Genomic DNA, 25787 nt, shown 5'->3' with positions numbered 1-25787 from the left:
GTCACATGATGAGGCCTGAATCCCAGTTGGAAGGATCAGGGTGGCAGAAGCTTTCCTGGTCCTGCACCCCCAAAAGCTCCAGGCACAAGACTTTCATTAGCTTTGAAGGGGCCATCGGATACTTGGTGGTCTTTTCTTCAAAAGACAAATATTTTGAATACTTTTACAGTGACATATGATGTAAATAGCACATCCACATTGGAGAGATTTTGATACACACGTCTGAGCTCATCTCTCCGCCTGAAACTGCTGTGTTAGCAGCACTGCCTGGGCAGTGTGTTTGAAGGGCCTGGGCTGCCTAGACAACAAGACCCCTTTCTCAGCCTGGCTAATATGGTCCCAAGGAAAGCAGAGCAGTATGTTTGGCACTAGCTTGGTTGCAGGAGTGGCTGGAAGGAGGTGTGCAGGACACCATGGAACTATCGTAGAGACTCCACTCTGGATTTGTATAGTCTTTTCTTTTCCTGAAGATAACTCACCAGGCAGCAAAGGTTTAGTTTTGCTTCTCGAGGACCTCCCTTCCCAGATGTATGATGTAAATAGTGCTTCTGTTTTCCTTGTTCCACATCGGAGAGACTTTAATACACAGATATGAGCTCATCTCTCTGCCTGAAACTGCTGTGTTAGCAGCACTGCCTGGACAGTGTGTTTGGGGGTCCTGGGCTGCCTAGACAACCAGACCCCCTTCTCAGTCTGGCTTATATGGTCCCAAGGAAAGCAGAGCAGTACGTTAAGCACCAGCTTGGCTGCAGGAGTGGCTGGAAGGAGGTGGGCAGGACACCATCCAACCATCTTAGAGACTCCACTCTGGATTAGTGTAGGTTTGCCTCCATAGCATTTTCTTCTCCTGAAGGTAACTCAAAAGGAAGCGAAGGAGTGCACCAAATTATTACGACTAGAGTTTTCCTTCTCGATGGGCTCCCTTCCCTGTTTGACGAGCCCCCTCTGCCCTTCACTTTCCTCTGCAGGATGGGCAGAATCTGCCTTCTTGACTGTGGGATTCACTGTTGTTCTCATCCTCTCCATCCACTAGGGCCTTTCTTCACCTGCAGCAGAATTCCCCAACCCACCAAGGATTTGAGACCATCTATTCTCACCTGGTTTAGCCAGCCGGTTGAAGCCGTTCCTGGGCTTGTGACCCCTATTCTATCCTGACAGCTTCTGGAAGACACAGGTGGGAACTGAGTGTAGGATGGGGACCATTGATGGATAAATTACCCCATAACGTGCATGACATGACCCCCACCAAAGGAACTAATGCTCTCCTAACACCCCAAGACATCATATAATTATTATTGTTAGCCGCCCTGAGCCCGGCTTCGGCTGGGGAGGGCGGGATATAAATAAAATTTATTATTATTATTATTATTATTATTATTATTATTATTATTATTATATTTGAGAGTGAACTGGAATAAATTCCTCTCTAGAAAAAACACAACTTCAGGCAATAAGTAAATTAATACTACTTATTCAAGGTACTACATATTCCACTAAGTACAGTTTTTCTATTTGCCTTGAATATCCGCTTTTCACTGTCATTTTAGGATAGTCCTGCGTGAGAAGACGGGCACGAGATCAGACAGCACATTATTCTTTTAAAAATCACACTGCTTTATTAACATTGATTGAGGATTATGAAAGTTGCTCATGAATTACTATCATTTGTTAACATTACAACTTCATTTCCAAAAAATTGGGAACATGGGGAGGAGGTGGGGGAATGTAGGAGACGTTGATATAGGAGAAGGTGCTAATGGAGCTTGATTTATTTTCTTTCCCTTAGTTCTCTTCCTTGAAACCCAAACAGGATTTCCTTTCTTCCCACTCTGAAGAAGGAGATGGAGAAGACAGTCAGAACTCCAGGGAATGGGGCACCTTTAGTTTCATTAGGAATAGAAATTAAAATGTGTGACATGCAGAATATGCTTCATTGAATGAGCACACATAGTTCATATCAACAACCTCCAACAGGGGAAAAACCATTTAAAGGGGAGTGTGGGAAAAGATTCACTGATAGTCGAAAAGTTAGAACACATCAGCAGAGTCACATGGGCAAGAATGGATTCCAATGCAGGGAGTGTGGGAAGAACTTTAGTCAGAGTGGACTCCTCAATATACACCAGCGGACTCACACAGGGGAGAAACCATATAAATGTATGGAATGTGGAAAGAGCTTCAGTCGGAGTGATGCACTTAGCACTCATCAACGGACTCACACAGGGGAGAAACCACATAAATGTATGGAGTGTGGAAAGAGCTTCAGTCAGAGTGGACACTTAAGTTTACATCAGCAGACTCACACAGGGGAGAAACCATTTAAATGTTTGGATTGTGGAAAGAGCTTTAGTGATAATGGATACCTGAAATTACACCAGCGGATTCACACAGGGGAGAAACCATATAAATGTATGGAGTGCGGAAAGGACTTCAGTTTCAATGCAGCCCTTAGAACACATCAAAGGACTCACACAGGGGAGAAACCATATAAATGTATGGAGTGTGGAAAGAGCTTCAGTCAGAGTGGAAACCTCAATATACATCATCGGGGACACACAGGAGAGAAACCATTTAAATGTATGGAGTGCGGAAAGAGCTTTAGTGATAATGGAAGCCTTAGAATACATCAACAGACTCACACAGGGGAGAAACCATTTAAATGTATGGAGTACGGAAAGAGCTTTAGTGATAATGGAAGCCTTAGAAAACATCAACGGACTCACACAGGGGAGAAACCATTTAAATGTATGGAGTGTGGAAAGAGCTTCAGTTGCAATGCAACCCTTAGAATACATCAACAGACTCACACAGGGGAGAAACCACATAAATGTATGGAGTGTGGAAAGAGCTTCAGTCAGAGTGGACACCTCAATATACATCAACGGACTCACACAGGGGATAAACCATTTAAATGTATGGAGTGTGGAAAGAGCTTCAGTCATAATGGAAGCCTTAGAACACATCAACGGACTCACACAGGAGAGAAACCCTTTAAATGTTTGGAGTGTGGAAAGAGCTTCAGTCAGAATGGAGACCTTAAATTACACGAGAGGATTCACACAGGGCACAAACCATATGAATGTATGGAGTGTGGAAAGAGCTTCAGTTTTAATGGAAACCTTAGAAATCATCAACGGACTCACACAGGGGAGAAACCATATAAATGCATGGATTGTGGAAAGAGCTTCCGTTTTAATGGAAACCTTAGAACACATCAACGGACTCACACAGGAGAGAAACCATATAAATGTATGAAGTGTGGAAAGAGCTTCAGTCAGAGTGGACACCTCTATATACACCAACGGACTCACACAGGAGAGAAACCATTTAAATGTATTGAGTGTGGAAAGAGCTTTAGTGATAATGGACAACTTAGAAAACATCAACGGACTCACACAGAGGAGAAACCATATAAATGAATGGAGTGCGGAAAGAGCTTCCGTTTTAATGGAAACCTTAGAACACATCAACGGACTCACACAGGAGAGAAACCATATAAATGTATGAAGTGTGGAAAGAGCTTCAGTCAGAGTGGACACCTCTATATACACCAACGGACTCACACAGGAGAGAAACCATATAAATGCATGGATTTTGGAAAGAGCTTCCGTTTTAATGGAAACCTTAGAACACATCAACGGACTCACACAGGAGAGAAACCATATAAATGTATGAAGTGTGGAAAGAGCTTCAGTCAGAGTGGACACCTCTATATACACCAACGGACTCACACAGGAGAGAAACCATATAAATGCATGGATTTTGGAAAGAGCTTCCGTTTTAATGGAAACCTTAGAACACATCAACGGACTCACACAGGAGAGAAACCATATAAATGTATGAAGTGTGGAAAGAGCTTCAGTCAGAGTGGACACCTCTATATACACCAACGGACACACACAGGAGAGAAACCATTTAAATGTATTGAGTGTGGAAAGAGCTTTAGTGATAATGGACAACTTAGAAAACATCAACGGACTCACACAGGGGAGAAACCATATAAATGAATGGAGTGCGGAAAGAGCTTCCGTTTTAATGGAAACCTTAGAACACATCAACGGACTTACACTGGGGAGAAACTGTTTAAATGCATGGAGTGCAGAAAGAGCTTCAGTCAGAATGGAAATCTTAGAAACCATCAGCAGACACACAGGGCAGAAACTGTTTAAATGTATGGACTGTGGAAGGAGCTGCAGTCAGAGTGGAACCCTTGATTTATGTCAACAAACTCACACAAAACACAAACCTTATCAATATCAGGAAAGTTGATAGAGGTTCAGTCCTAGTGGAAGTTCTAAATCAACAGACTCACGGACAGGAAGAACTTTAAGAGTTGAAACCCTACAAACCAACAACAAACTCAGAAGAGAAGCAGTTTAAATGAAAAGATTGCAAAAAGTGCTTTATTTACAATGGAGTGTTTAAGGAACATCCAGGGACTCTCACATGGACAAACCCATTTAGATGTTTGGAGTGTTGGATGTCTTCCTCTCAGAGTCCACTCTTTTCTTCACAGCCATGAACTCAGCAGGAAATCAGTCATTAACACATGTTGTGTATGTGAAGTTCTGGTATTTATGTGTAAAACTGTATAGTAATGAAATATTGAAGGCAATGTCAAACAATGTGATTATAATCTAAGATGTAAAGTACCTTTCGATAGAGAAGGGGTGAGGGTTTATCTGGATTGCTGGTGGTCAGTGAGGATTAGGGCTGGGCGATTTATTGTTCCATACTGCTTTCTAGACCACATCGTGATAACCTTCCAAAAACAATTGATATGGCAACACATCACAGATCACAGTGATGTGTTTGACAGGGACCCAGTGAGAACTGTATGCTTTGAAAGCTCAGTAAACTATTACTGAAGACGACCTGCTGCTTCTCTGTGTGTTTTTGACCTCAGCGTGGGAATTGCTCTACACGTGGCCCCTACCCTGCCGATACTCTGCTCATTCCCTGGAGTTGCTGTACTCAAGCATGCAAGACGGCTGCATCTGTGTGCACTCAAAAGCAAATAAAGTAGGACTCGCCTTTCTATGAGAGTACAGTGGTATCTTGGGTTACAGATGCTTCAGGTTACAGACACTTCAGGTTACAGACTCTGCTAACCCAGAAATAGTACTTTGGGTTAAGAACTTTGCTTCAGGATGAGAGCAGAAATCGTGCGGCAGCAGCAGGAGGCTCCATTAGCTAAAGTGGTGTCTAGGTTAAGAACAGTTTCAGGTTAAGACTGGACTTCCGGAAGGAATCAAGTTCTTAACCTGAGGTACCACTGTGATGTGTTTTCAACTGTTTTTATTGGTTTTTTAAAATTTTGTAATCTGCTCTAGGAGATTCGGATTACAGACAGGGAACTTTTTTTAAAAAAAAAAATAATTTTATTCAAATTTCCAATAAACATTCCATTTATAATTTAACATCCAATTTAACTTATACATCTTTTAGACTTCCATCAGCCTATCTGACAATTTTCATATTTATCACAACTTCTCACATTTCCTAAATTTATGTTGCACTTTAACAATCCTTATTTTATCTTCTCTTTTAAGCGACATTCCTATCTATTCTTTTCACAGAGCTTCCTGAAATCCAACAAGCGTTATTTCTTGATCACACACAGTTTTGATATACTCTGTAAATTTATTCCAGTCCTCGGTGAATCTCTGATCGCGTTGGTTTCGAATTTTTCCCGTTAATTTGTTCATTTCTGCATATTCCATCAATTTCATTCTCCATTCTTCCCTCGTTGGCATTTCTTCCTGTTTCCATTTTTGGGCCAACAAAATTCTGGCTGCTGTAACTGCATATCTAAATAGCTTCACATCTTTCTTTTCAACATCGTTCCCTAATATGCCTAGTAACAATGCTTCTGGTTTCTTAGCAAATGTATATCTCAACATTTTTTTCATCTCGTTATAAATCATTTCCCAAAAGCATTTCACTTTCTTACATTCCCACCAAATGTGATAAAATGTTCCTTCTTTCTCTTGACATTTCCAACATTTATTACTAACTTTAAACATCTTTCCAAGTTTCACTGGAGTTACATACCATCTTATATATCATTTTCATAACATTTTCTTTTATCGTAGTACATGCGGTGAACTTCATTCCCTCTTTCCCTAATTTTATCCACTCCTCTAATTGTATGTTATAACCAAAATCTTTGGCCCATTGAGTCATAACCGTTTTTACTTCTTCATCTTTTGTATGCCATTCAAGTAATAATTTATACATTTTTGACAATATTTTTACATCACTATTCAAAATTTCTTGATGAAACCTAGATTTTCTTTCTAAAAAACCTTTTTCTCGCATCTCTTTTTTAAACATTGCGTTCAACTGAAAATAGTGCAGCCAATCATTCACCTTTTCTTTAACCTCTTCGTATGGTTTCAAATTCAATTTATCTCCTTCTTTAATTATCAAATTTTCATATGTAATCCAATTCCCTGTCATATTGACCTTTTTCACACTCATTATCTCCAGTGGCGATAACCACAATGGAGTTTTAGGCTCTAATAGGTTTTTATACCTGTTCCATACTTCAATCAACGTTCCTCTGAAAATATGGTTTTCAAAACCTTTATGCACTCTGTTACTAGAAGGATTTTTTTTTGTTTTGACTGTGGCAGACCAACACGGCTACCTATCTGTAACTGTTTATGCACTCTGTTCTTATCACACCATAAATATGCATGCCACCCAAATCTATTGTCATATCCTTCTAAATCCAACAATTCTGTGTTCTCTAGTTTTATCCATTCTTTCACCCAGCAAAGACACGAAGCTTCATAATATAACTTTTGGTCTGGCAGGGCAAAGCCTCCTCTTTCTTTTGCATCTGTTAATATCTTAAATTTAATTCTTGGCTTTTTGCCCTGCCAGATATATCTTGACACTGTTCTTTGCCATTCTTTAAATATTGTCACACCTTTAATTATTGGTATTGTTTGAAACAAAAACAACATTTTTGGTAGCACACTCATTTTTATCGTTGCAATTCTTCCCCATAACGATAATCTCATTCTTGCCCATACATCTAAGTCACATTTGATTTTATTCCAAATTGGTACATAGTTATTTTGAAATAAGTCAATATTCCTGGGAGTTAACATAATTTCTAGATATTTTCCTTTTTTTACCACATTCATTTCTGTTTGTTGCTGTATTTCTTCTATAACTTCTTGATCTAGGTTTTTAACCATTATTTTGGTTTTTTTTCCTGTTTAATGTAAAACCCGACACCTGACCAAAATGTTCAATCTCTTCTAACACCTCTTTAACACTCTGTATAGGATCTTCTATAGTTATAACCAAGTCATCGGCAAAGGCTTTAACCTTGTATTGATTACCACCCACTGTTACACCTTTTATATTTTCATTGTTTCTTAATGTTCTTAGGAAAACCTCTGGGACCGAGATGAATAACAGCGGAGATAACCGTCATCCCTGTCTTGTACCCTTCGTTATGGCAATATTTTCTGTTATAACATTGTTAACAATTAATTTTGCTCTCTGTTCTGAATATATTGCCTTTATATCGCTGAAAAAGGATTGACCCACATCCATATACTCTAAGTTCTTTAACATATATTCCCAAAAAATATTATCAAAGGCCTTCTCAGCATCCACAAAAATCAACATAGCTTGTTTATCCTTCCCGCTAGACAGATATTCAATTATATTAATTAAATTTCTTATGTTATCTTTCATTTGTCTACCAGGAAGGAAACCCGCCTGATCCTTATGTATCATTTCATTTAACACCTTTTTCATCCTGTTTGCTAAAATGTTTGCAAACATTTTATAGTCATTATTCAATAATGAGATTGGCCTGTAATTTTTAACCTGCATTAAGTCAGAGTCTTGTTTGGGAATTAACGTTATGTATGCTTCTTTCCAAGTTTCAGGTATTTCTCCTTTTTCCAGTATATTATTCATTACTTCTTTCAATGGTACAAGTAGGGTGTGTTTCATTTCCTTGTAATATCTTGCACTGAATCCGTCCGGCCCCGGTGCCTTCCCACTTTTTAGGTCCTTTATTGCTCTTCAAACCTCTTCCAATTCTATTGGTTCATTCAATTTAATTTTGTTACTCTCTGATATTTTTTGACCTTTTTCTTCCTTAAATACTCTTCTATTGTTTTTATATTAAGTTTCTCTTTTCTTTTATATAAATTTTTATAAAAGTCCACAAAGCCTTTCCTTATTCCTTTCGGGTTCTCTATCTCTTGATCTTCTATTTTAATTTTATTGATCGTACTTTGTTCCTTCCTCTTTTTAATTTGCCACGCAAGCCATTTTCCCGATTTGTTTGCGGATTCAAAATTCTTTTGTTTCATTCTTTTTATGTTCCATTCCACTTCTTTGTTAATTATCATTGCAAATTGTGTCTGAAGCATTTTTATACTCTGTTTAACCCTCTCATCATTTGGTCTTAATTTCTTTTCATTTTCCATTATTTGTCTTAGAATTTCTTTCTTCCCTTTTTCTCTCATTCTGTTTTTAATTGAGTTTTGTTGAATGAAAAATCCTCTCATTACAGCTTTGCTGGCATCCCAAACCATACTCATCTTCGTTCCTTTGTTAGAGTTATTCACGAAATAATCCATCAAACATTTCTTAGCCATATCCACAGTTTTTGGGTCATCTGGGAGGTTTTCGTTTAGTCTCCACCTGAAAGATTTTTCTTCATTCCCTTTTAGAATGGCTTTAACCGCATTGTGATCTGATAATACTTTGGGTTGAATCTCAATCTTTAATATTCTTGTAGTTAATTCACCAGAAATCCAAATCTGATCTATTCGAGACATCGCTTGATTTACTTCTGAGTAGAAAGTGAATTGTTTTTCTAACGGGTGCCTCAATCTCCAAATGTCCACCAAATTGCAGTTTTCCGCCGTATCAAAAAAAGTTTTTGGTAGTTTCCCTTCCTTCGATTTGCCTTTGGCCCGAAGTCTATCCATTTCCATTGAAACCACACCGTTCAGATCTCCCATTATTATTATTTTCTGGTCCAGGTATTCAAATAACTTTTCCTCCAGTCCTTTGAAAAATTCTGCTTTACTTCCATTTGGTGCATAGACTCCAATAATTATTAATTTTTCGCCTTGCCAGTTGACTTGTACTGCTATAATCCTGCCTTCTTCATCTATGAATAGTTGTGCCTCTAGTTTACTTTTTATATACAATACCACCCCTCTCTTCTTGCTTTTATCCAATGAAATAAATTCATTTCCCAATTTCTTATTGACCAAAATTTTCCTATGCGCTTTTTTAACATGGGTCTCTTATAGGCAAATAATGTCCAAATTCTTCTGTTTTAAATATTGTACCACTTTATTCCTTTTTTCCCTTTCATTCAGTCCATTTGTATTCCATGTCCATAATTTTAGTGCCATGATGTCTGCCAATTAAATATATTTTTTCCTCTTGTTTTTTTTTACTTCTCTTTCTCTTCCTTATCTTCTTCAATTTCCTCTTCTTCATCTTGTTTCCCTCCTCTTCCTCTTCTTTTTTCCTTTCTGCTTCGCTCTTCCTCCTCCTCCAACTCCAGTGAATCTCCCTCGTCACCTCGTACTCCTGCCGCCTCTGCACCTTCTCCTTCTCTGGTCAGTTCTCTGTAGCTTCTAATTTTTCCCCCCCACATCTTCTAATTTTGTCAATCTGTGCCTCTTCCCTTTGTATGTAAATGTTACTCCTTCTGGAAACTCCCACTTGAATTCTATTCCATTTTTCTTCAATATTTGTACCAATTGTCTATATTGATCTCCTTTTCTCAACAGTCTCACCGGCACGTCTTTAAAAATAATTATGTAGTTCCCATCAATGTTTAGACGTTTTTCTCTGTTTTTTTTGCAAAATCAAGTCTCTCATTTCCCTATCTTTGAAAATAATCAGACAATCACCAGGGAATTTTTTGGCTCTAGTCGTTCTTGTTTTGATCCTGAAGGTGTTTTGTATCGTTTTCTCCACTTCAATTTTCATGTCCAACCATTGGGCAATTTCTGCCGTCAATTTTTCTTTAATCTTTTCTCCTTGGGTTTCTGGCACCGATCTCAGATTAGATTCCCATTGCCGAAGTTCATTCATCGCAACCGCGTCCCAGAGCTCCTCCTGCATTCTATTCACTTCTGACATTTCTGCCCTGATTTTTTCCTCTTCCTTTCGGACCTCTCTCATTTCTAATTTTGTCCTTTTCATTGCCTCTTCCAAGTTCTGTGTTCTTTTAACAATTTCAGTATTATTTTTTTGCAATTTCTTTCATTTGGTCTTTCAGTTCATTCACTGTTAAATCAATTTTATTGTCCATTTGCTCTAATTTGGTTTCCATATGACCCAATTTTTCTCACTACTTTTTATATCTGTCTTAAGTTCTGAGAACATCTTTACAATGTCTGCTTTCCATTCTGGTTCTTGTCTTGATTACAGACAGGGAACTAACAGTAATGATGTTGATGATGTTACATTGCTTAACGCTCCCCCTCCCCAGTCATGAATACTTGAGGGCACTCCTGGGTCCATCATGGTCGCTTGAGGCCCATGTCCAGCTCAGGCTAGTTCCCCACCCCACAGACCTTTCGGGACAGAGAGGACATGGCCCTGGTCCTTCCTGCTCTGCTCCAGATGGGATGGTTGCAACGCTCTCTGTGTGGAACTGCCTTGAAGGCGACTCGGGAACTGGCCCAAAATGCAGCAGCCAGATGATTGGCTGGGCTGCCTCTCTTTATGAAGGACTTTCCACTCCTGCCTCTTTGTCCAAGTAGATCAAGGATCTACCCCTCCTCATGGAGTCCCCCCCCACAACAAACACATTGGATTCCTCTTCTAAAACAGTCACACTGGTTGATTCCATTCCAGCAGGACCTCTCCTGCTCTCAATGCCTTGGCTTGTGAGACCTCCTGTGGTGTTTTCATAGAAATATAGAGGTGGATGGCACCCCAAGGATCATCTAATCCAACCCCCAGCAATCTCCAAGAACACACTTGCATCTGGAGGAAATAAGTGTTAGAATATTTCCATTCCATCTTAAGGGACAGGCATGACTGTTATGTGTCACATGCCTGTTTACACTCCAGCACAGCTTTCTGGGAACTTCTGTTTGTGTATGGCTTTTGCTTATGCTGTCTTGCTTTGGACATGAAGGAGAGCAGACATGATTCCTTTCCCCTGATGTATGCTGAATAAACTGCTTGTAAATATGCTCACATATGCCTCTCCAGCCACTTCTGTTGTGCGTTTACTCTGCTGAGTGTGTGTGCCCAGCTACTGAAGACTGCTGAAGCTCGGGTTGCAGTTTCATGCTGATCCAAGGACTGGACGGATTCCTTTGCTGAATCCCAACACTAAGCACTGGAGGAGAAATGAGGCCTGCAGGATCAGACCATAGGGCTGCCTCCTATGTGGGAGACAGGGCAGAGGATTCCCCCATCGCCCTCTCTTCCTCCTCCTTCACTGATTGGCCTCCTTCTCTTTTAACGCCACCTTGATTGGTGGCCTCCCTGCCTCTTGTGGGAGGGAGTTCCACAGGTTTTACTCTGCCCTGCAAAAGAAAGTGCTTTCTCCTCTCTGCCCTCTTTCCTTCTTCCTTCCTTGCACAGGTGAGGTTTTAGGGACCAGGGTATATTTCATGTCCGAATGTTTCCATCCGCCTACAACCTCTGTTATATAAGGGGACTGATCCATACATCTGAATGGGGTTTCTCTGCATGCATTTCCCCGCTCCTGGACCCAAGGGGCCAGCAGCACATCCATGCAAAGGAAGAGCAGAGCTGCCGCCCTCCTGCGACCCTCCCCGCCCTGACTTGCCCCCCTCTCACCATGCAGCACTGGGACCCCCGCTCTCCCCATGGGCCCTATGCTGGGAGAGAGGAGACTCACCGGATCCCAGCAGGCGCCCCCCCCCGGCAGCCTCTGCAGAGCCGAACCAACGGGACCCCCACACGCCCGACTTCTTGCAGGAAAGGGAATCATAGAATCATAGAATAGAATCATAGAATCATAGAGTTGGAAGAGACCACAAGGGCCATCGAGTCCAACCCCATGCCAAGCAGGAAACACCATCAGAGCACTCCTGACATATGGTTGTCAAGCCTCTGCTTAAAGCCTCCAAAGAAGGAGACTCCACCACACTCCTTGGCAGCAAATTCCACTGTCAAACAGCTCTTACTGTCAGGAAGTTCTTCCTAATGTTTAGGTGGAATCTTCTTTCTTGTAGTTTGGATCCATTGCTCCGTGTCCGCTTCTCTGGAGCAGCAGAAAACAACCTTTCTCCCTCCTCTATGTGACATCCTTTTATATATTTGAACATGGCTATCATATCACCCCTTAACCTCCTCTTCTCCCGGCTAAACATGCCCAGCTCCCTTAGCCGTTCCTCGTAAGGCATCGTTTCCAGCCCTTTGACCATTTTGGTTGCCCTCCTCTGGACACGTTCCAGTTTGTCAGTGTCCTTCTTGAACTGTGGTGCCCAGAACTGGACACAGTACTCCAGGTGAGGTCTGACCAGAGCAGAATACAGTGGCACTATTACTTCCCTTGATCTAGATGCTATACTCCTATTGATGCAGCCCAGAATTGCATTGGCTTTTTTAGCTGCCGCGTCACACTGTTGGCTCATGTCAAGTTTGTGGTCAACCAAGACTCCTAGATCCTTTTCATATGTACTGCTCTCAAGCCAGGTGTCACCCATCTTGTATTTGTGCCTCTCATTTTTTTTGCCCAAGTGCAATACTTTACATTTCTCCCTGTTAAAATTCATCTTGTTTGTTTTGGCCCAGTTCTCTAATCTGTCAAGGTCATTTTGAAGTGTGATCCTGTCCTCTGGGGTGTTAGCCACCCCTCCCAGTTTGGTGTCATCTGCAAATTTGATCAGGATGCCCTTGAGTCCATCATCCAAGTCGTTGATAAAGATGTTGAATAAGACCGGGCCCAAGACAGAGCCCTGTGGCACCCCACTAGTCACTCTTCTCCAGGATGAAGAGGAACCATTGATGAGCACCCTTTGGGTTTGGTCAGTCAGCCAGTTACAAATCCACTGAGTGGTAGCATAGTCAAGACCGCATTTTACCAGCTTCATTACAAGAATATCATGGGGCCCCTTGTCAAATGCCTTGCTGAAATCAAGGTAGGCTACATCCATTGTGTTCCCTTCATCTACTAAGCTTGTAATTCTGTCAGAAAACGAGATCAGGTTAGTCTGACATAACTTATTTTTCAGAAATCCATGCTGACTATTGGTGATCACAGCATTCCTTTCTAGGTGCTCACAGTCTGTTTGCTTAATGATCTGCTCCAGAATCATCCCTGGTATTGATGTCAGACTGACTGGGCGGTAATTATTTTGGTCCTCTCTTTTCCCCTTTTTGAAAATAGGGACAACATTTGCCCTCCTCCAGTCTGCCGGGACTTTGCCTGTTCTCCAGGAATTCTCAAAGATGACTGCCAGTGGTTCTGAGATCACATCTGCCAGTTCTTTTAATACTCTTGGATGCAGTTTGTCTGGCCCTGGGGACTTGAATACATCTAAACTAGCCAGGTATTCTTGTACTATCTCCTTAGTTATTCTGGGCTGTGTTTCCTCTGCTGAATCATTTGCTTCAAATTCTTCAGGTTGGGCAATGTTTTCTTTATCGGAGAAGACTGAGGCAAAGAAGGCATTGAGGAGTTCAGCCCTTTCTGTGTCCCCTGTTTGCATTTCACCATCTTCTCCTCTGAGTCACCCCACTGTTTCTTTGTTCTTCCTTTTGCTACAGACATACCCATAAAAGCCTTTTTTGTTGCTTTTAACCTCTCTAGCAAGCCTGAGTTCATTCTGTGCTTTAGCTTTTCTGACTTTGTGTCTACACGTGCTGGCTATTTGTTTGAATTCCTCTTTGGTGGTTTCCCCCCTTTTCCATTTTTGTACACATCCTTTTTTAATCTTAACTCAGTTAAAAGTTCTTTAGATAGCCACCCTGGCTTCGTTAGGCACCTTCCATGTTTCCGTCTCATTGGTATTGCCTGAAGTTGTGCTTTTACTATCTCCCTCTTAACAAACTCCCAGCCATCATGAACTCCCTTTCCTTTTAGTATTACGGTCCATGGGATCTCACCCAGCACTTCCCTAAGTTTTATGAAGTCGGCTTTCTTAAAGTCAAGAAATTGAGTCCTAGTATGCTTGGCTGCTCCTTTCCGCTGTATAGTAAACTTCAGAAGAGCATGATCACTCGCGCCTAATGATCCTTCCACTTCTACCCCACTAACCAGGTCATCAACTTTGGTTAGGACCAGATCTAAAATGGCTGTTCCTCTTGTTGCTTCTCCCCCTTTCTGGACAATGAAGTTGTCTGCAAGGCCAGTGAGGAATCTGTTTGACCTTATGCTCTTGGCTGAGTTTGACATCCAACAAATATCCGGGTAATTGAAGTCCCCCATTACTACTATCTCCCTTCCTTTTGCATGCTTGGTCATCTGTTCCAGGAAGGCATCATCTATGTCCTCCGTTTGGCTTGGGGATCTATAGTAAACTCCCACAATGAGGTCACTGTTATTCTTCTCTCCCTTAATTTTGACCCAAATGCTCTCACTTTGGCTTTGAGGTTCTAAATCTTGGATCTCTTCACAGGTATACACATCCCTGACATATAACGCCACTCCTCCTCCTTTCTTGTCTGGTCTGTTTCTCTGAAATAGATTGTATCCCTCCATTATTACATTCCAATCGTGGGACTTATCCCACCAGGTTTCAGTGATGCCAATTATGTCATATTTAGTTTGCTGTACCAAGAGCTCAAGCTCATCTTGTTTATTTCCCATGCTTTGCGCATTAGTGTACAGACATTGAAGTCCATTAATCATTCCCCCGTGTCTCTTATTTAAGGATTTTTTCCTCCCACCACTAGGTCTGCGTGCTGTTTGCTCCGTTTGGTCTATGACATTTGGATGAACATCTTCATCAATTGATAGATTTCTACCTTCAGGAGCACTGTCTCCCTCCCCCACATTAGTCAGTTTAAAACCCTCCTGATGAGGTTTCTGAGATTTTTGGCAAAAACATTCCTCCCAACCATTGTGAGGTGCAGCCCATCGCTTGCCAGAAGTCCATCTTCAAGAAACTGCAGTCCGTGATCTAAGAATCCAAACCGTTCCTGTTTACACCATTTGTGAAGCCAGCTGTTCACTTCCACTATTTTTCGCTCTCTCCCTGGGCCACGTCGTTCAACTGGGAGGACAGATAAGATGACAATTTGTGCATTTAATTGCTTCAATTTCCTGCCCAGAGCCTCGTAGTCTCTTTTGATCTTCTGGAGGCTATTTCTTGCAGTGTCATTGGTTCCCACATGAACCAAGAGGAAGGGGTATTTGTCAGTGAGTTTTATGATTCCTTGCAGTCGTTCAGTTACATCTTGGATCTTAGCCCCAGGGAGACAGCACACCTCCCAAGACATCTTGTCAGGCACACAGATCACTGCTTCTGTTCCCCTCAGTAGGGAATCCCCTATCACCACTACATGCCTCCTCTTAGGTTTGGTCAGGGTTCTTCCATGAGCTGTCCGTTTCAAGGTCGCCTGCACATTCCTTGAGGACTGACTTTGCTGCTCGTCTTCATATACCTGATCGACTGTAATGAGGGAGAGATCCTCAAATGGAGTCTGCTCTTCGTCTTCCATGCTAGGGGAGAGGACCTCAAAGCGATTGTGTATTTCTAAACAATCAGAGCGAACCCTGGGCCTCCTACTTCTTTGAGTCACGTTTCTCCATATATCTGGCTCCTGTGTTGGTGAACCAGCCTCCTTCCCAGGGGAGTCCCCTGTCTCCTCCTTGGTGGAGACGGTGTGCTCTGTTGCTTCCAAGAAGAGCTCCAGCTCTCTAATTCTTTGGAGCGTAGCTACACGTTCCTCCAGCTGCTGGACTTTGTCTTTTAAGAGGGCAATCAACATGCAATTGCTGCAGGTAAAGCTGATGATCCAAGCAGACTGGTCCAAAGAGCAGATCTCTATGCCTGAATGAAACGGGTCTGCGATGATGGATTCTGGAGTCAAGAAATCCGCCCTTTCCAGTGATCTCTTTTTTCCAAATGAATTTTAATTGTTTTCCTTACATATTCTTTTCCAACAAATTGTAATAACACCATACATTCCCTTTGACTCTGCCGAGTCACGACCCCCCTCCCTCCCCACAACTTTCCAGTGATCTCTCAGGCTGGCCAGGAAAAGGCAGGGAGCAGGAATCCTCAGGGATCCCAATGGACAGACTTGTCATGTTGCCAAAACATGAACTCGGAGTCTGATCTGACTTCCAGGTACAACTCTTTTTGTGGCACAACCGGGGATGTTTTTGGGGTGCTCTCTGTGATGAGGGGGGGTGACTATCTGAGGGTGTAGAAATTGCAACGCGCTTTAGTTCTGGGCTGCTTCACTCTTCGCATGGGGCGGGGACTCTGCCTGCAAACATATCTACAGCTGCCTTGCTTTCTTCCGGGCCGCATTGTGTTACCTCTGACGGAGACACAAGGGAAGAATTTTACCTGGGTGTCGGGGCTTTGTGTGCAAAAACCAAAGCCACATTGCCGGGATCAGCCCTGTAGCAGGAACCCCCCACCCCAATCATTCAGCTTGTACAAACTTCACAGACACTCACACTCACACACTACATATGCCACGCTTCTGTGATAAATTCATAGAAAAATCAACCATACATCGGATTTGCACTGTTCCACTTTTATTTTACTCCATGAAGGAAAGACTACAAAATGGGGAAGGTGTGATACAGGGCAGCCATAATCCCTTCATCATCCCAGCACATCCACAGGAGCCCTGCCCAGTTGCTATGCCCTCAGATTTTGGAATCCGCTTCTGGCTACAATTGTATCGGCTTGTTACGGAAATTACAGGGGGGGCACATCTTTAAAGTTAAATATTACAAATATTATGCCTGAATATATCCTTCCAACCTGACAGCTCAGGGAATTCACCTAGCTTTAAAAATAATATAAAATCATCTCCTTTCCCAGTTCCCCCCATTCCAAAGCTATTTTCCCCTGGCAAAAGGACTCCAGGACGTTCCCAGAGGTGACAATTGCTGGGCTCATTGTTAGCCAAAGGAAGCCAAATCTCATCCCCTGACTCGCCTCAGGCTCCAGACATGCAAAGGAACTTCTATTGTACTTTTGGGTGGTGGTGTAGCAGGAACCCCCCCCCCCCATCATCCAGTTTGTACAAACTTCACACACACTCACACACTACATACGCCACACTTCTGTTATAAATTCATAGAAAAAATCAACCATACATCGGATTTGCACTGTTCCATTTTTATTTTATTCCATATGACAAGGACTATCAAAAGGGGGTGGCTTGGTTCTGGTCAGCCATAATCCCTTCACTGTCTCAGCACATCCACAGGAGCTCTGCCCATGCCAACCCTGATGATACCAGACAGAAGACAATCAAGATCACAAAGAACTTCCATATGGGAGTGGATTCAGCATGGACAAAGGACAATGATCAGATCTTCCCTCGGGGCAGGAAACTGCGACTACCTTTTGTCTTCAGAAAATAACTCATGGCGAGGGGGAAAGGGGGAACCGGCCAGGTGACAGGACACTCAGGTTACCACCACAACTCCTCCCTCAACCCCTCCTTTCTGTAATGTATGCATGATGTTTCTGGGGGTGGGCTTGACCTAGGGGATGGGAATTTCAAAAGTTTTTATAAGACCTGGCACACCATTTTTCTGGGTCTTTCCTCTCTCCTGCAAGTGAGGGGAATACCCTGTTGCAACAGTCAATAAAGGCCAAGCCTACAGGCTGCTGATTTGCTCCAATTTACTCTGGTTGGTGTCTTTGTTTTTGTCCAAGGGAGCCCTCGGATTTTTCCGGTAACACCACAGATTTCTCCCTTAACACATGGAATCCGCTTCTGGCTCCAATTGTATCGGCTGCTTTGCTGAGCCTCTTGGCTGTTGTGCATGGACGGGGCCTGTGTCCAGGGTCCTTGTTCTGGCCTGAGTCAGAGGCTGGGGTGGGGAGCTGGGATTTGGGGGAGTCGTTTAGCTGCCCCCCTCCATTCCTGCTTTGAACAGCACCAAGACCTAAAACACGGAGGGATCTAAGCTCATGGGGTGGGGGAGGGGAGGATGTTGCAATGCAAACCTTGTAGGAGGGACGGGACCCACTTTTCAGCTGGATCTCCGGGATCAGCCCCTCCCCCGCTCTCCGATCCACTAAAGGAAGAGGAGGGGGGACTTTCTCCTCCCCCTCCTCTATACCTCTCCTCCCCTCCCGGCACATCCTCCTCTCACCCCACCCCCACCATCCCAAATCCCTCCCCCAATACATTGTTTCTCCTCCAATCCGGCTTCGCTCCAGGAATGGGGTGACTGAGCCTCCCCCAACTGCCTGCTTCTCCTGGAAGTGGAGTTTCCACTCCGGATTGCTGCTGTGCCCCGTGGCTCTAGCGGCGCGTGCTTTCAGAAAGGGGAGGGAGGAGGCAGGGGACCCCCCCCCCAGTGGATGTTGCAGGAAAGGAGAATCGGGAGCGAGGACAAAGAGGTAAAGGGGTCGCGGGGGGAGGGGAGAAAAGGACCCAGAGACCCCGCCAGCTCCCCCAAGCGCCTTCCGTGGGGCCTGGATCCCGGCACGCCTGCAGTGAAAGGGGCTTTCCTTGGCAGGGGTGGACATGGGGCGCCCACCCACGGGGTCCCACGAGGACTCCCGGCCCTGTTTCCCCCGCGCAGGCATCCCTGGGGCCCTGTGCGCTCCGCGCGGAGAGAGGCAGACCGTGAAAGGGTTAACAGGCGAGAGAGACGCCTAGATAGAGACCCCCCTGTCCCTCCCCATCTTATCATGGGGGCCCCTCCAGATGGAGAAATGGGTCGCGCATGGCAAGGGGTGAGCCGCGCCAAGGGGGCCTCTGGGTGCAGGGGAGACTCCGGGAGAGAGGGAGGGGGCCAAGGGTGGGGGGAGGAGGGAGGGGAGCATCCCTGGGGAAGGAAGCGCAGCATTGGCGCGGGGGGGGAGGAGACCAGTCTTTGGGGAGGGGGAGACGTCTCCATCGAGGGGCTGCCTTCGCTTCTCCCTCCCGCCCAGAAATCGGCCACCCCTTCAAGGCGACCAGAGAGGGATCCCTGGAAAGTTGGGGGTCCAGTCCCCCCACCCTTCCATCCTGCAATCTCCATCCTCTTCCCACCCCATAAGCCCCTGCCCTGTCCAGACACAGCCATTCTGCCCAGTCCAACCACTGGTCCCCTGGAGAGGAGAGGAAATCCCGAGAGGAAGAGAGTGTGGAGTTTGGAACTGACAGGGTTAAAACTCAGTGGGGTCCTGTATCTGGTTCTGGGAGGAGCTGGGAGGAGCTGGGAGGAGCTCGAAGCAGAGAAGTGCGTCAAAGGATGTGTCACTGTTCAGACTTGCCTCTGCAGCGGACAGAGAAGCAGCTGAGCTGAGAAGCTGCTGCTTTGAGTGCTTTTGGAGCACGGAGATGTCGGAAGTTTCTGATGGAATTACTGCTCTGTAAATAAACGCTTCTAGAGATAAGAAACGGACTGTCTGTGGACTGATTTATCCCTCTATCTCACACGACTGCGGGACCGCTGTGCTACTCTGCATTCCTGGCCAGGTTAGCTCCAAGCAGAGATACGCAAGGAAGCCTGATTGGACCCAAGATTTATTTACCCAATGAGAGGAGGGGGGAGGCCTTCTCAGAAGCGGCTCTTGGTTTCTGCAATCCCACCCAGGAAGCAGCCAGAAACCTTTTCCTCTCTCTCAGGCTTCCATCTTTAAGTGTCTTTTCCACTGAGGATGAGGATAATGTACACCTGTCATCAGAAACAGGGGTGCAGAGTCCATTTCTGTTCCTCTTATTCTTTGTAGGCAGTGTCAGAGTGACTGACAAGCTGAGATACAATCCTTCAGCATCTGATGACAGCCATTGGACAAATCTTCCCAGTCAAAGGAGCCATTTTCATGATAGACAATGCCTGTGGCTGGAGTCTCTACACACAGGGTGTGCCTATACAGGCCAAAGACTGCCAGTATTAGCACAGGTAAGGTGTGTGACCTCCCCAAATTTATAGACTATATGTGAATGAGAGTTTGTGGGTGGGATTATCATTTACGGCAACCCTGTGATTTTCTCCACCCACAACATTTCATGAGCTGATATTGCAGTACAAATTCCAAAATAACTACAAAAAATCACAATGTAATAAGAATGATTGTAGTATTTACATCCTGTCCATCTGGTTTGGTTTCCCCAGCCACTCTGGGCAGCTTCCAGTACAGTGGTACCTCAGATTATGTACTTAATTTGTTCCGGAGGTCCGTACTTAACCTGAAACTGTTCTTAACCTGAAGCACCGCTTTAGCTAATGGGGCCTCCTGCTGCTGCCGCAGCGCTGGAACCTGATTTCTATTCTCATCCTGAAGCAAAGTTCTTAACCTGAAGCACTGTTTCTGGTTTAGCGGAGTCTGTAACCTGAAGTGTATGTAATCTGAGGTACCACTGTACACATAAAAGACAGTAAAACATCAAACATTAAAAACCTCCCCATACAGGTCTACCTTCTGCTGTCTTCTAAATGTCAGATAGTTGTTCATTTCCTTGACCTCTGAAGGGAGGGCGTTCCACAGGGCGGGCGCCACCACCGAGAAGGCCCTCTGCCTGCTTCCCTGTACCCTCACATCTTGCAGGGAGGGAACCAGCAGGAGGACCTCAGAGGAGGACCTCAGTGTTCAGAGTGAAGGATGGGGGTGGAGACGCTCCTTCAGGGCTAGAGCGCCAAGGCTGTTTAGCGCTTTAGGTCACAGATCTTGCTCCTCCATAATGATCTCCAAGTCTGACATATAGTTAGCAGAGTAGGAAAAAACACTCAGAGGCAGCAAAAAATTCATTCAGCAGGGCCCTCAAGGCCTCCCCTGGTACATACAGCGCCCCCTTATAATACAATAGCCCTTCCTTTTCCTCAAACCTTCCCTTGTCTTCCCTACCGTCTCAGAGTTCCCTGATTTTTGTCTGAGCGTACACATCGTCTCTGGTAAGCTCTACCAGTTCTCCCTTCCCAACCAATGTTCCCCCACACACCTACCGGTCCTCGGGGAACACGTGTCGGGCCTCCAGTGGTCCCTCCCCTTCCATGTACTCCGGTTTCCGGGAGAGCGCATCCGCCCTTACGTTTTCCTCTCCCGGCATGTATCGGATCTCGAAGGAAAACTTGGAGAACTCTTGGGCCCATCGAATCTGTCTCTGGTTGAGCACTCGTGCGGTCCGCCAGTATTCCAAGCTCTTGTGGTCCATTCTGACCTGGATCTTGTGCCGTGCCCCTATCAACAGATGTCTCCAGCACCGAAAGGCCGCGTAGATCGCAAGCAGTTCGCAGTCATACACTGTGTAGTTTTGCTCTGACTTGCTCAGTTTCCTTGAGAAAAAGGCACACAGCCTCCAGCTCTGCTTGGCCCCGGGCTGCAAAAGAACCGCTCCAAGCGCTTTGTCTGACGCGTCCGTCTCCAACCTCATGGGCTTCTCCAGGTCCACGTGCAGGAGCTCCTCCTCCGATGCAAACACCTTCTTCAGCTTTTCAAAGGACTGTTGTGCACTTTCTGTCCACACAAACCTTTTTTTGCTACTCAGACAATCCGTGATGGGCGCTGTCAAGTGCGCAAAGTTCTTTATAAACTTCCTGTAGAAGTTACTGAAGCCCAGGAACCTCTGCACATCCTTTCTGGTTTTGGGGGCTTTCCATTCCAGCACTGCCTTCACCTTGCCTGGGTCCATGGCTAGGCCTTTGTCTGACAATCTGTACCCGAGAAACTCGACCTCCCTGGTGTGGAATTGGCATTTTTCCAACTTGACCCACAACTGGTGCTTCTGCAATCTCTGTAGCACCTCCCTGACGTCTCTGAAGTGTTGCTTCTCATTCTCCGAATATATTAGTACATCATCTAAAAAGGCCACACAGTTCTTGTACAGCAGGGACCCCAACACATGGTGCATGAAACCTTGAAAGCAGGCGGAGCCCGACTGCAATCCACATGGCATGACCAAGTACTCAAAGGCCCCCAGGGGGGTGAACATGGTTGCTTTCCATTAGTCCCCCTCCCTTATCCTAATCAGGTTGTATGCTCCCCTGAGGTCCAGCTTGGTAAAAATCTTCCCCTGCCTCACACGTGTCAAAATGTCATCGATTCTGGGCATTGGGAAGGTCACGGGTTCTGATACCAGGTTCAAGCCCCTATAATCTATGACGAGCCTGGGCTGATTGGTCTCCTTTTTGTCCACAAAGAACACCGGGCTGCCCCCCACCACCTTGGATTCCCTTATGAACCCTCTCTTCAGGTTCTTGTCAATAAACTGCCGCAACTCCTGCATCTCCCAGTCAGACATGGCATACAGCTTACCCACTGGTAACTGAGCCCCTGGGAGTAGGTTGATTTGGCAGTCAAAGGGTCTGTGGGGGGGGTAGCCTATCTGCCTCCCTCTCACTAAAGATCTCCTTCAGGTCAGCATATTGTGGTGGCACCTCCCCTCTTTGTTCCAGGGTCAACCCAGCCACCCTGGCCACCGTCATTCTTGGTTCCCTTCCCGCCAGACAGTGTTCTAAGTAGTAAGCTGACCCAAAGGTGACAGTCTGCTGATGCCACGACACTACTGGGTCATGTGTAGCCAGCCAGCTCATTCCCAGTATTATTGGGGGTCCTGCCAGCGTGGCTATGTGAAAAACAATGGTTTACGTGTGCTTGGAGACACTCCTTCGCATTGGCAGTGTCTGGTGGGTCACTTCCCCTCCCAGGAGTTCTCTGCCATAGATGGTGGTTACCTGCAAGGGGAAATCTAAGGGCAGCAGGTGGAGCTGGTGCTCCAAGGCAAAGTCTCTGCTGAAGAAATTACACGAGCTGTCTGAATTTAGCAGCGCCTTCACCTCGACGGGGTGCCCATTCGGGAGTTCTAGCACCACCTCTATGGCTATAGCTGCCTTGGGGGGGTCAGGCTGGGGTACTTCTATTGGTTGCTGGCCTGGCTGCTGCCCCTGCTGATTGGCAGCCAGGCGCTGTCGTTTCCCTGCACCTGCCCTTCCTCCCCCATTTCGTCGTGGCCTGCAGCCCCCATCATGCCTTGCCAGGCCTTTTGTTGAGGGCAGACCTTAGCAAAATGCCCGGTCTTTGACAGAGGAAACATTTCTTGGTAGTTTTCCACTCCTTTCCCTCTCTCCTCCGACCTTCACCAGCGTTTGAAACTTCGCGCGCGTGCACTATTTCCATCGGCTTCGTCGCCTGGGAAGGCCCCTTCGGCATTTCAGGAATGCGGTTGTCATGGAAACGCTCGGCTCTTCCCTCCCGCTTCTCCTGAGTGCGCGCTTCCTGGCATACGCCGATCGCCAGCACCGTCTTTATCAATTCATCCATCGAGCTGGGGGGGGTGCTCGGGACAATTCATCTTTCACATCGGCGGATAAGCCCGTCTCAAAGAGCATTTGTTGTTGTTTTTTTAATATATATTTATTAGAGTTTTGCATAAAATACACAAAATAACATAAAGACAGATAGTAAACAGCATAAAGCTAAGAAAACAGAAAAAGAAAAAAGCAGGAGAAAAGAAGAAGGAAAGAAAAAAACAGAAACATCATACATTCCATAACTTAATTTCATTCACATATTTCTTGGACTTCCTCACACCTCCCTCTTTTGTAATCCCAATCTAAAATTCTGTTCAGCAAATTATTCCCTCCACTTGTCTTAACATCATATTGCAAATTAATCTATTTTTCATAATTTCTTCTTTAACAGTTAACAATTCACTTAGACCTATTTATAATAATTTGTTGCCGAATACCACTTAGATTCAATTCAACATCACTTTACATTCATTAATTTTACAATATTTCTGTAGATAGTCTTTCAATTTTTTCCAATCTTCTTCCACCACCTCTTCTCCCAGGTCTCGGATTCTGCCAGTCATTTCAGCCAGTTCCATAAAGTCCATCACCTTCATCTGCCACTCTTCCAGGGTGGGTAAATCTTGTGTCTTCCAATACTTTGCAATGAGTATTCTTGCTGCTGTTGTTGCGTACATAAAAAATGTTCTATCCTTCTTTGGCACCAATTGGCCGACTAAGCCCAGGAGAAAGGCCTCTGGTTTCTTCAGAAAGATATATTTAAATACCCTTTTCATTTCATTATATATCATCTCCCAGAAAGCCTTAATCGTTGGGCACGTCCACCAAAGGTGAAAGAAAGTACCTTCTGTCTCTTTACATTTCCAACATTTGTTATCGGGCAAATGATAGATTTTTGCTAGCTTGACTGGGGTCATGTACCACCTGTACATCATTTTCATAATATTCTCTCTTAGAGCATTACATGCCGTAAATTTGTTCCCAGTCATCTGGCATAATACTATAGCCAAGATCTTGTGCCCATTTGTTCATAACCGGTTTCACTATTTCATCATGATTATTCCATTTTAACAGCAAGTTATACATTCTTGACAGTATCTTTGTTTTAGGTTCTAACGGTTCTGTTTTCAATTTTGATTTTTCCACCTGGAAGCCAATTTTTCTGTCCAACTTATAGGCTTCCATAATTTGATGATAATGCAACCAGTCACACACTTTATCTTTATCTGCTGATTCATAATACAGTTTAAGGTCTGGCAGGGCAAATCCACCTCTTCCTTTGCATCAGTTAGTATTTTAAATTTTATTCTAGGCTTCTTGCCCTGCCAGACAAATTTAGAAATATCTCTTTGCCATTTCTTGAAACAATCCATCTTGTCCAGAATTTGCAGTGATTGAAACAGAAACAACATTCTTGGCAATACATTCATCTTAATGACAGCAATTCGACCCAACAAGGAAAGCTTCAGACTTGACCAAATTTCTAGGTCTTTTTTCACTTCTAACCAACATTTCTCATAGTTATTCTTAAATAAGTTCAAATTCGTAGCAGTCAAGTTAACCCCCAAGTATTTAACTCTGTTCACTATAGTTAAACCTGTCTCTTTCTGAAACCTCTCTCTCTCTCTAATGGTGTTAAATTCTTTTCCAACACTTTCATTTTTTGATTTATTCAACTTAAAACCTGCCACATGACCAAACTCCTGAATTAGTTTTAGTACTCTGTTAGTACTGGGTTCTGGCTCCTGTAGTGTCAAAACTAGGTCATCTGCAAAAGCTTTCAATTTATACTGTTTGGCTCCAACCTGTATTCCTTTAATCTGACTGTCCCTTCTAATCATGTTTAGCAAAACCTCCAGGACTGAAAAAAAGAGTAGGGGGGAAATTGGACAGCCTTGTCGTGTACCTTTCTCTATCTTAAATTACTCTGATACCACATTGTTAACTATTAACTTAGCCTTTTGTTCTGAATAAATTGCACCTATACCATTTTCAAACCCTTGACCAACCCCCATCCCCTGAAGATTTTTCTTCATAAAACTCCAAGAAATATTGTTTAACGCTTTCTCCGCATCCACAAAAATCAAAACTGCTTTGGTATTAATGTTCACTTGCAATTTCTCTAAAATATTTATAATATTCCTTGTATTATCAGATAGGTGCCTACCTGGGAGAAAGCCAGCTTGGTCTTTATGTATCTCTTCCACTAATACTTTCTTTAACCTTTTGGCCAAAATATCAGCAAATATCTTGTAATCCACATTGAGCAGGGATATGGGGCGGTAATTCTTAAATTGTGTCTTTTCAGATTCAGTTTTTGGTATAAGTATAATAAAAGCTTCCTTCCACGACTCCGGCGCCTTTCCCCCCTCCAATATATCATTGCAGACCTCTTTCAATGGTTGAATTA

The 25787-nt window shown here is 44.2% G+C and overlaps 2 protein-coding genes across 6 annotated transcripts in view; both read left to right on the top strand.

The window, feature by feature from the left end:
- Positions 1 to 25787, top strand: part of LOC310826027 (uncharacterized protein) — a 179230-nt gene that overhangs the window by 78067 nt on the left and 75376 nt on the right. For 2 of the 4 annotated variants that reach the window (XM_083700471.1, XM_083700469.1), the window contains one exon: positions 4828 to 4871. The exons of the other annotated variants lie outside the window; for them this stretch is intronic. The gene's annotated coding sequence lies outside the window, so the exon portion shown is untranslated. Of the gene's footprint in view, positions 1 to 4827; positions 4872 to 25787 lie in introns of those variants that run through there. 4 annotated transcript variants of the gene reach the window in all.
- LOC310826081 (uncharacterized protein) overlaps positions 1 to 25787 on the top strand; it is a 78079-nt gene that overhangs the window by 30437 nt on the left and 21855 nt on the right. Inside the window, exon 2 of one of the 2 annotated variants that reach the window (XM_083700636.1) lies at positions 1811 to 4274. In XM_083700636.1, the coding sequence (XP_083556762.1) occupies positions 1938 to 3419 (1482 nt within the window). In that variant the 5' untranslated portion in view covers positions 1811 to 1937 and the 3' untranslated portion in view covers positions 3420 to 4274. Of the gene's footprint in view, positions 1 to 1786; positions 4275 to 25787 lie in introns of both variants that reach the window. The other variant, XM_083700635.1, reaches the window with a different exon arrangement.

This window comes from Podarcis gaigeae, assembly GCF_964106915.1.
Source record: "Podarcis gaigeae genome assembly, chromosome: 10".
NCBI lineage: Eukaryota > Metazoa > Chordata > Lepidosauria > Squamata > Lacertidae > Podarcis > Podarcis gaigeae.
The sequence above is the reverse complement of the archived record's forward strand: the minus strand, read 5'-3'. Positions and strand labels throughout refer to the sequence as shown.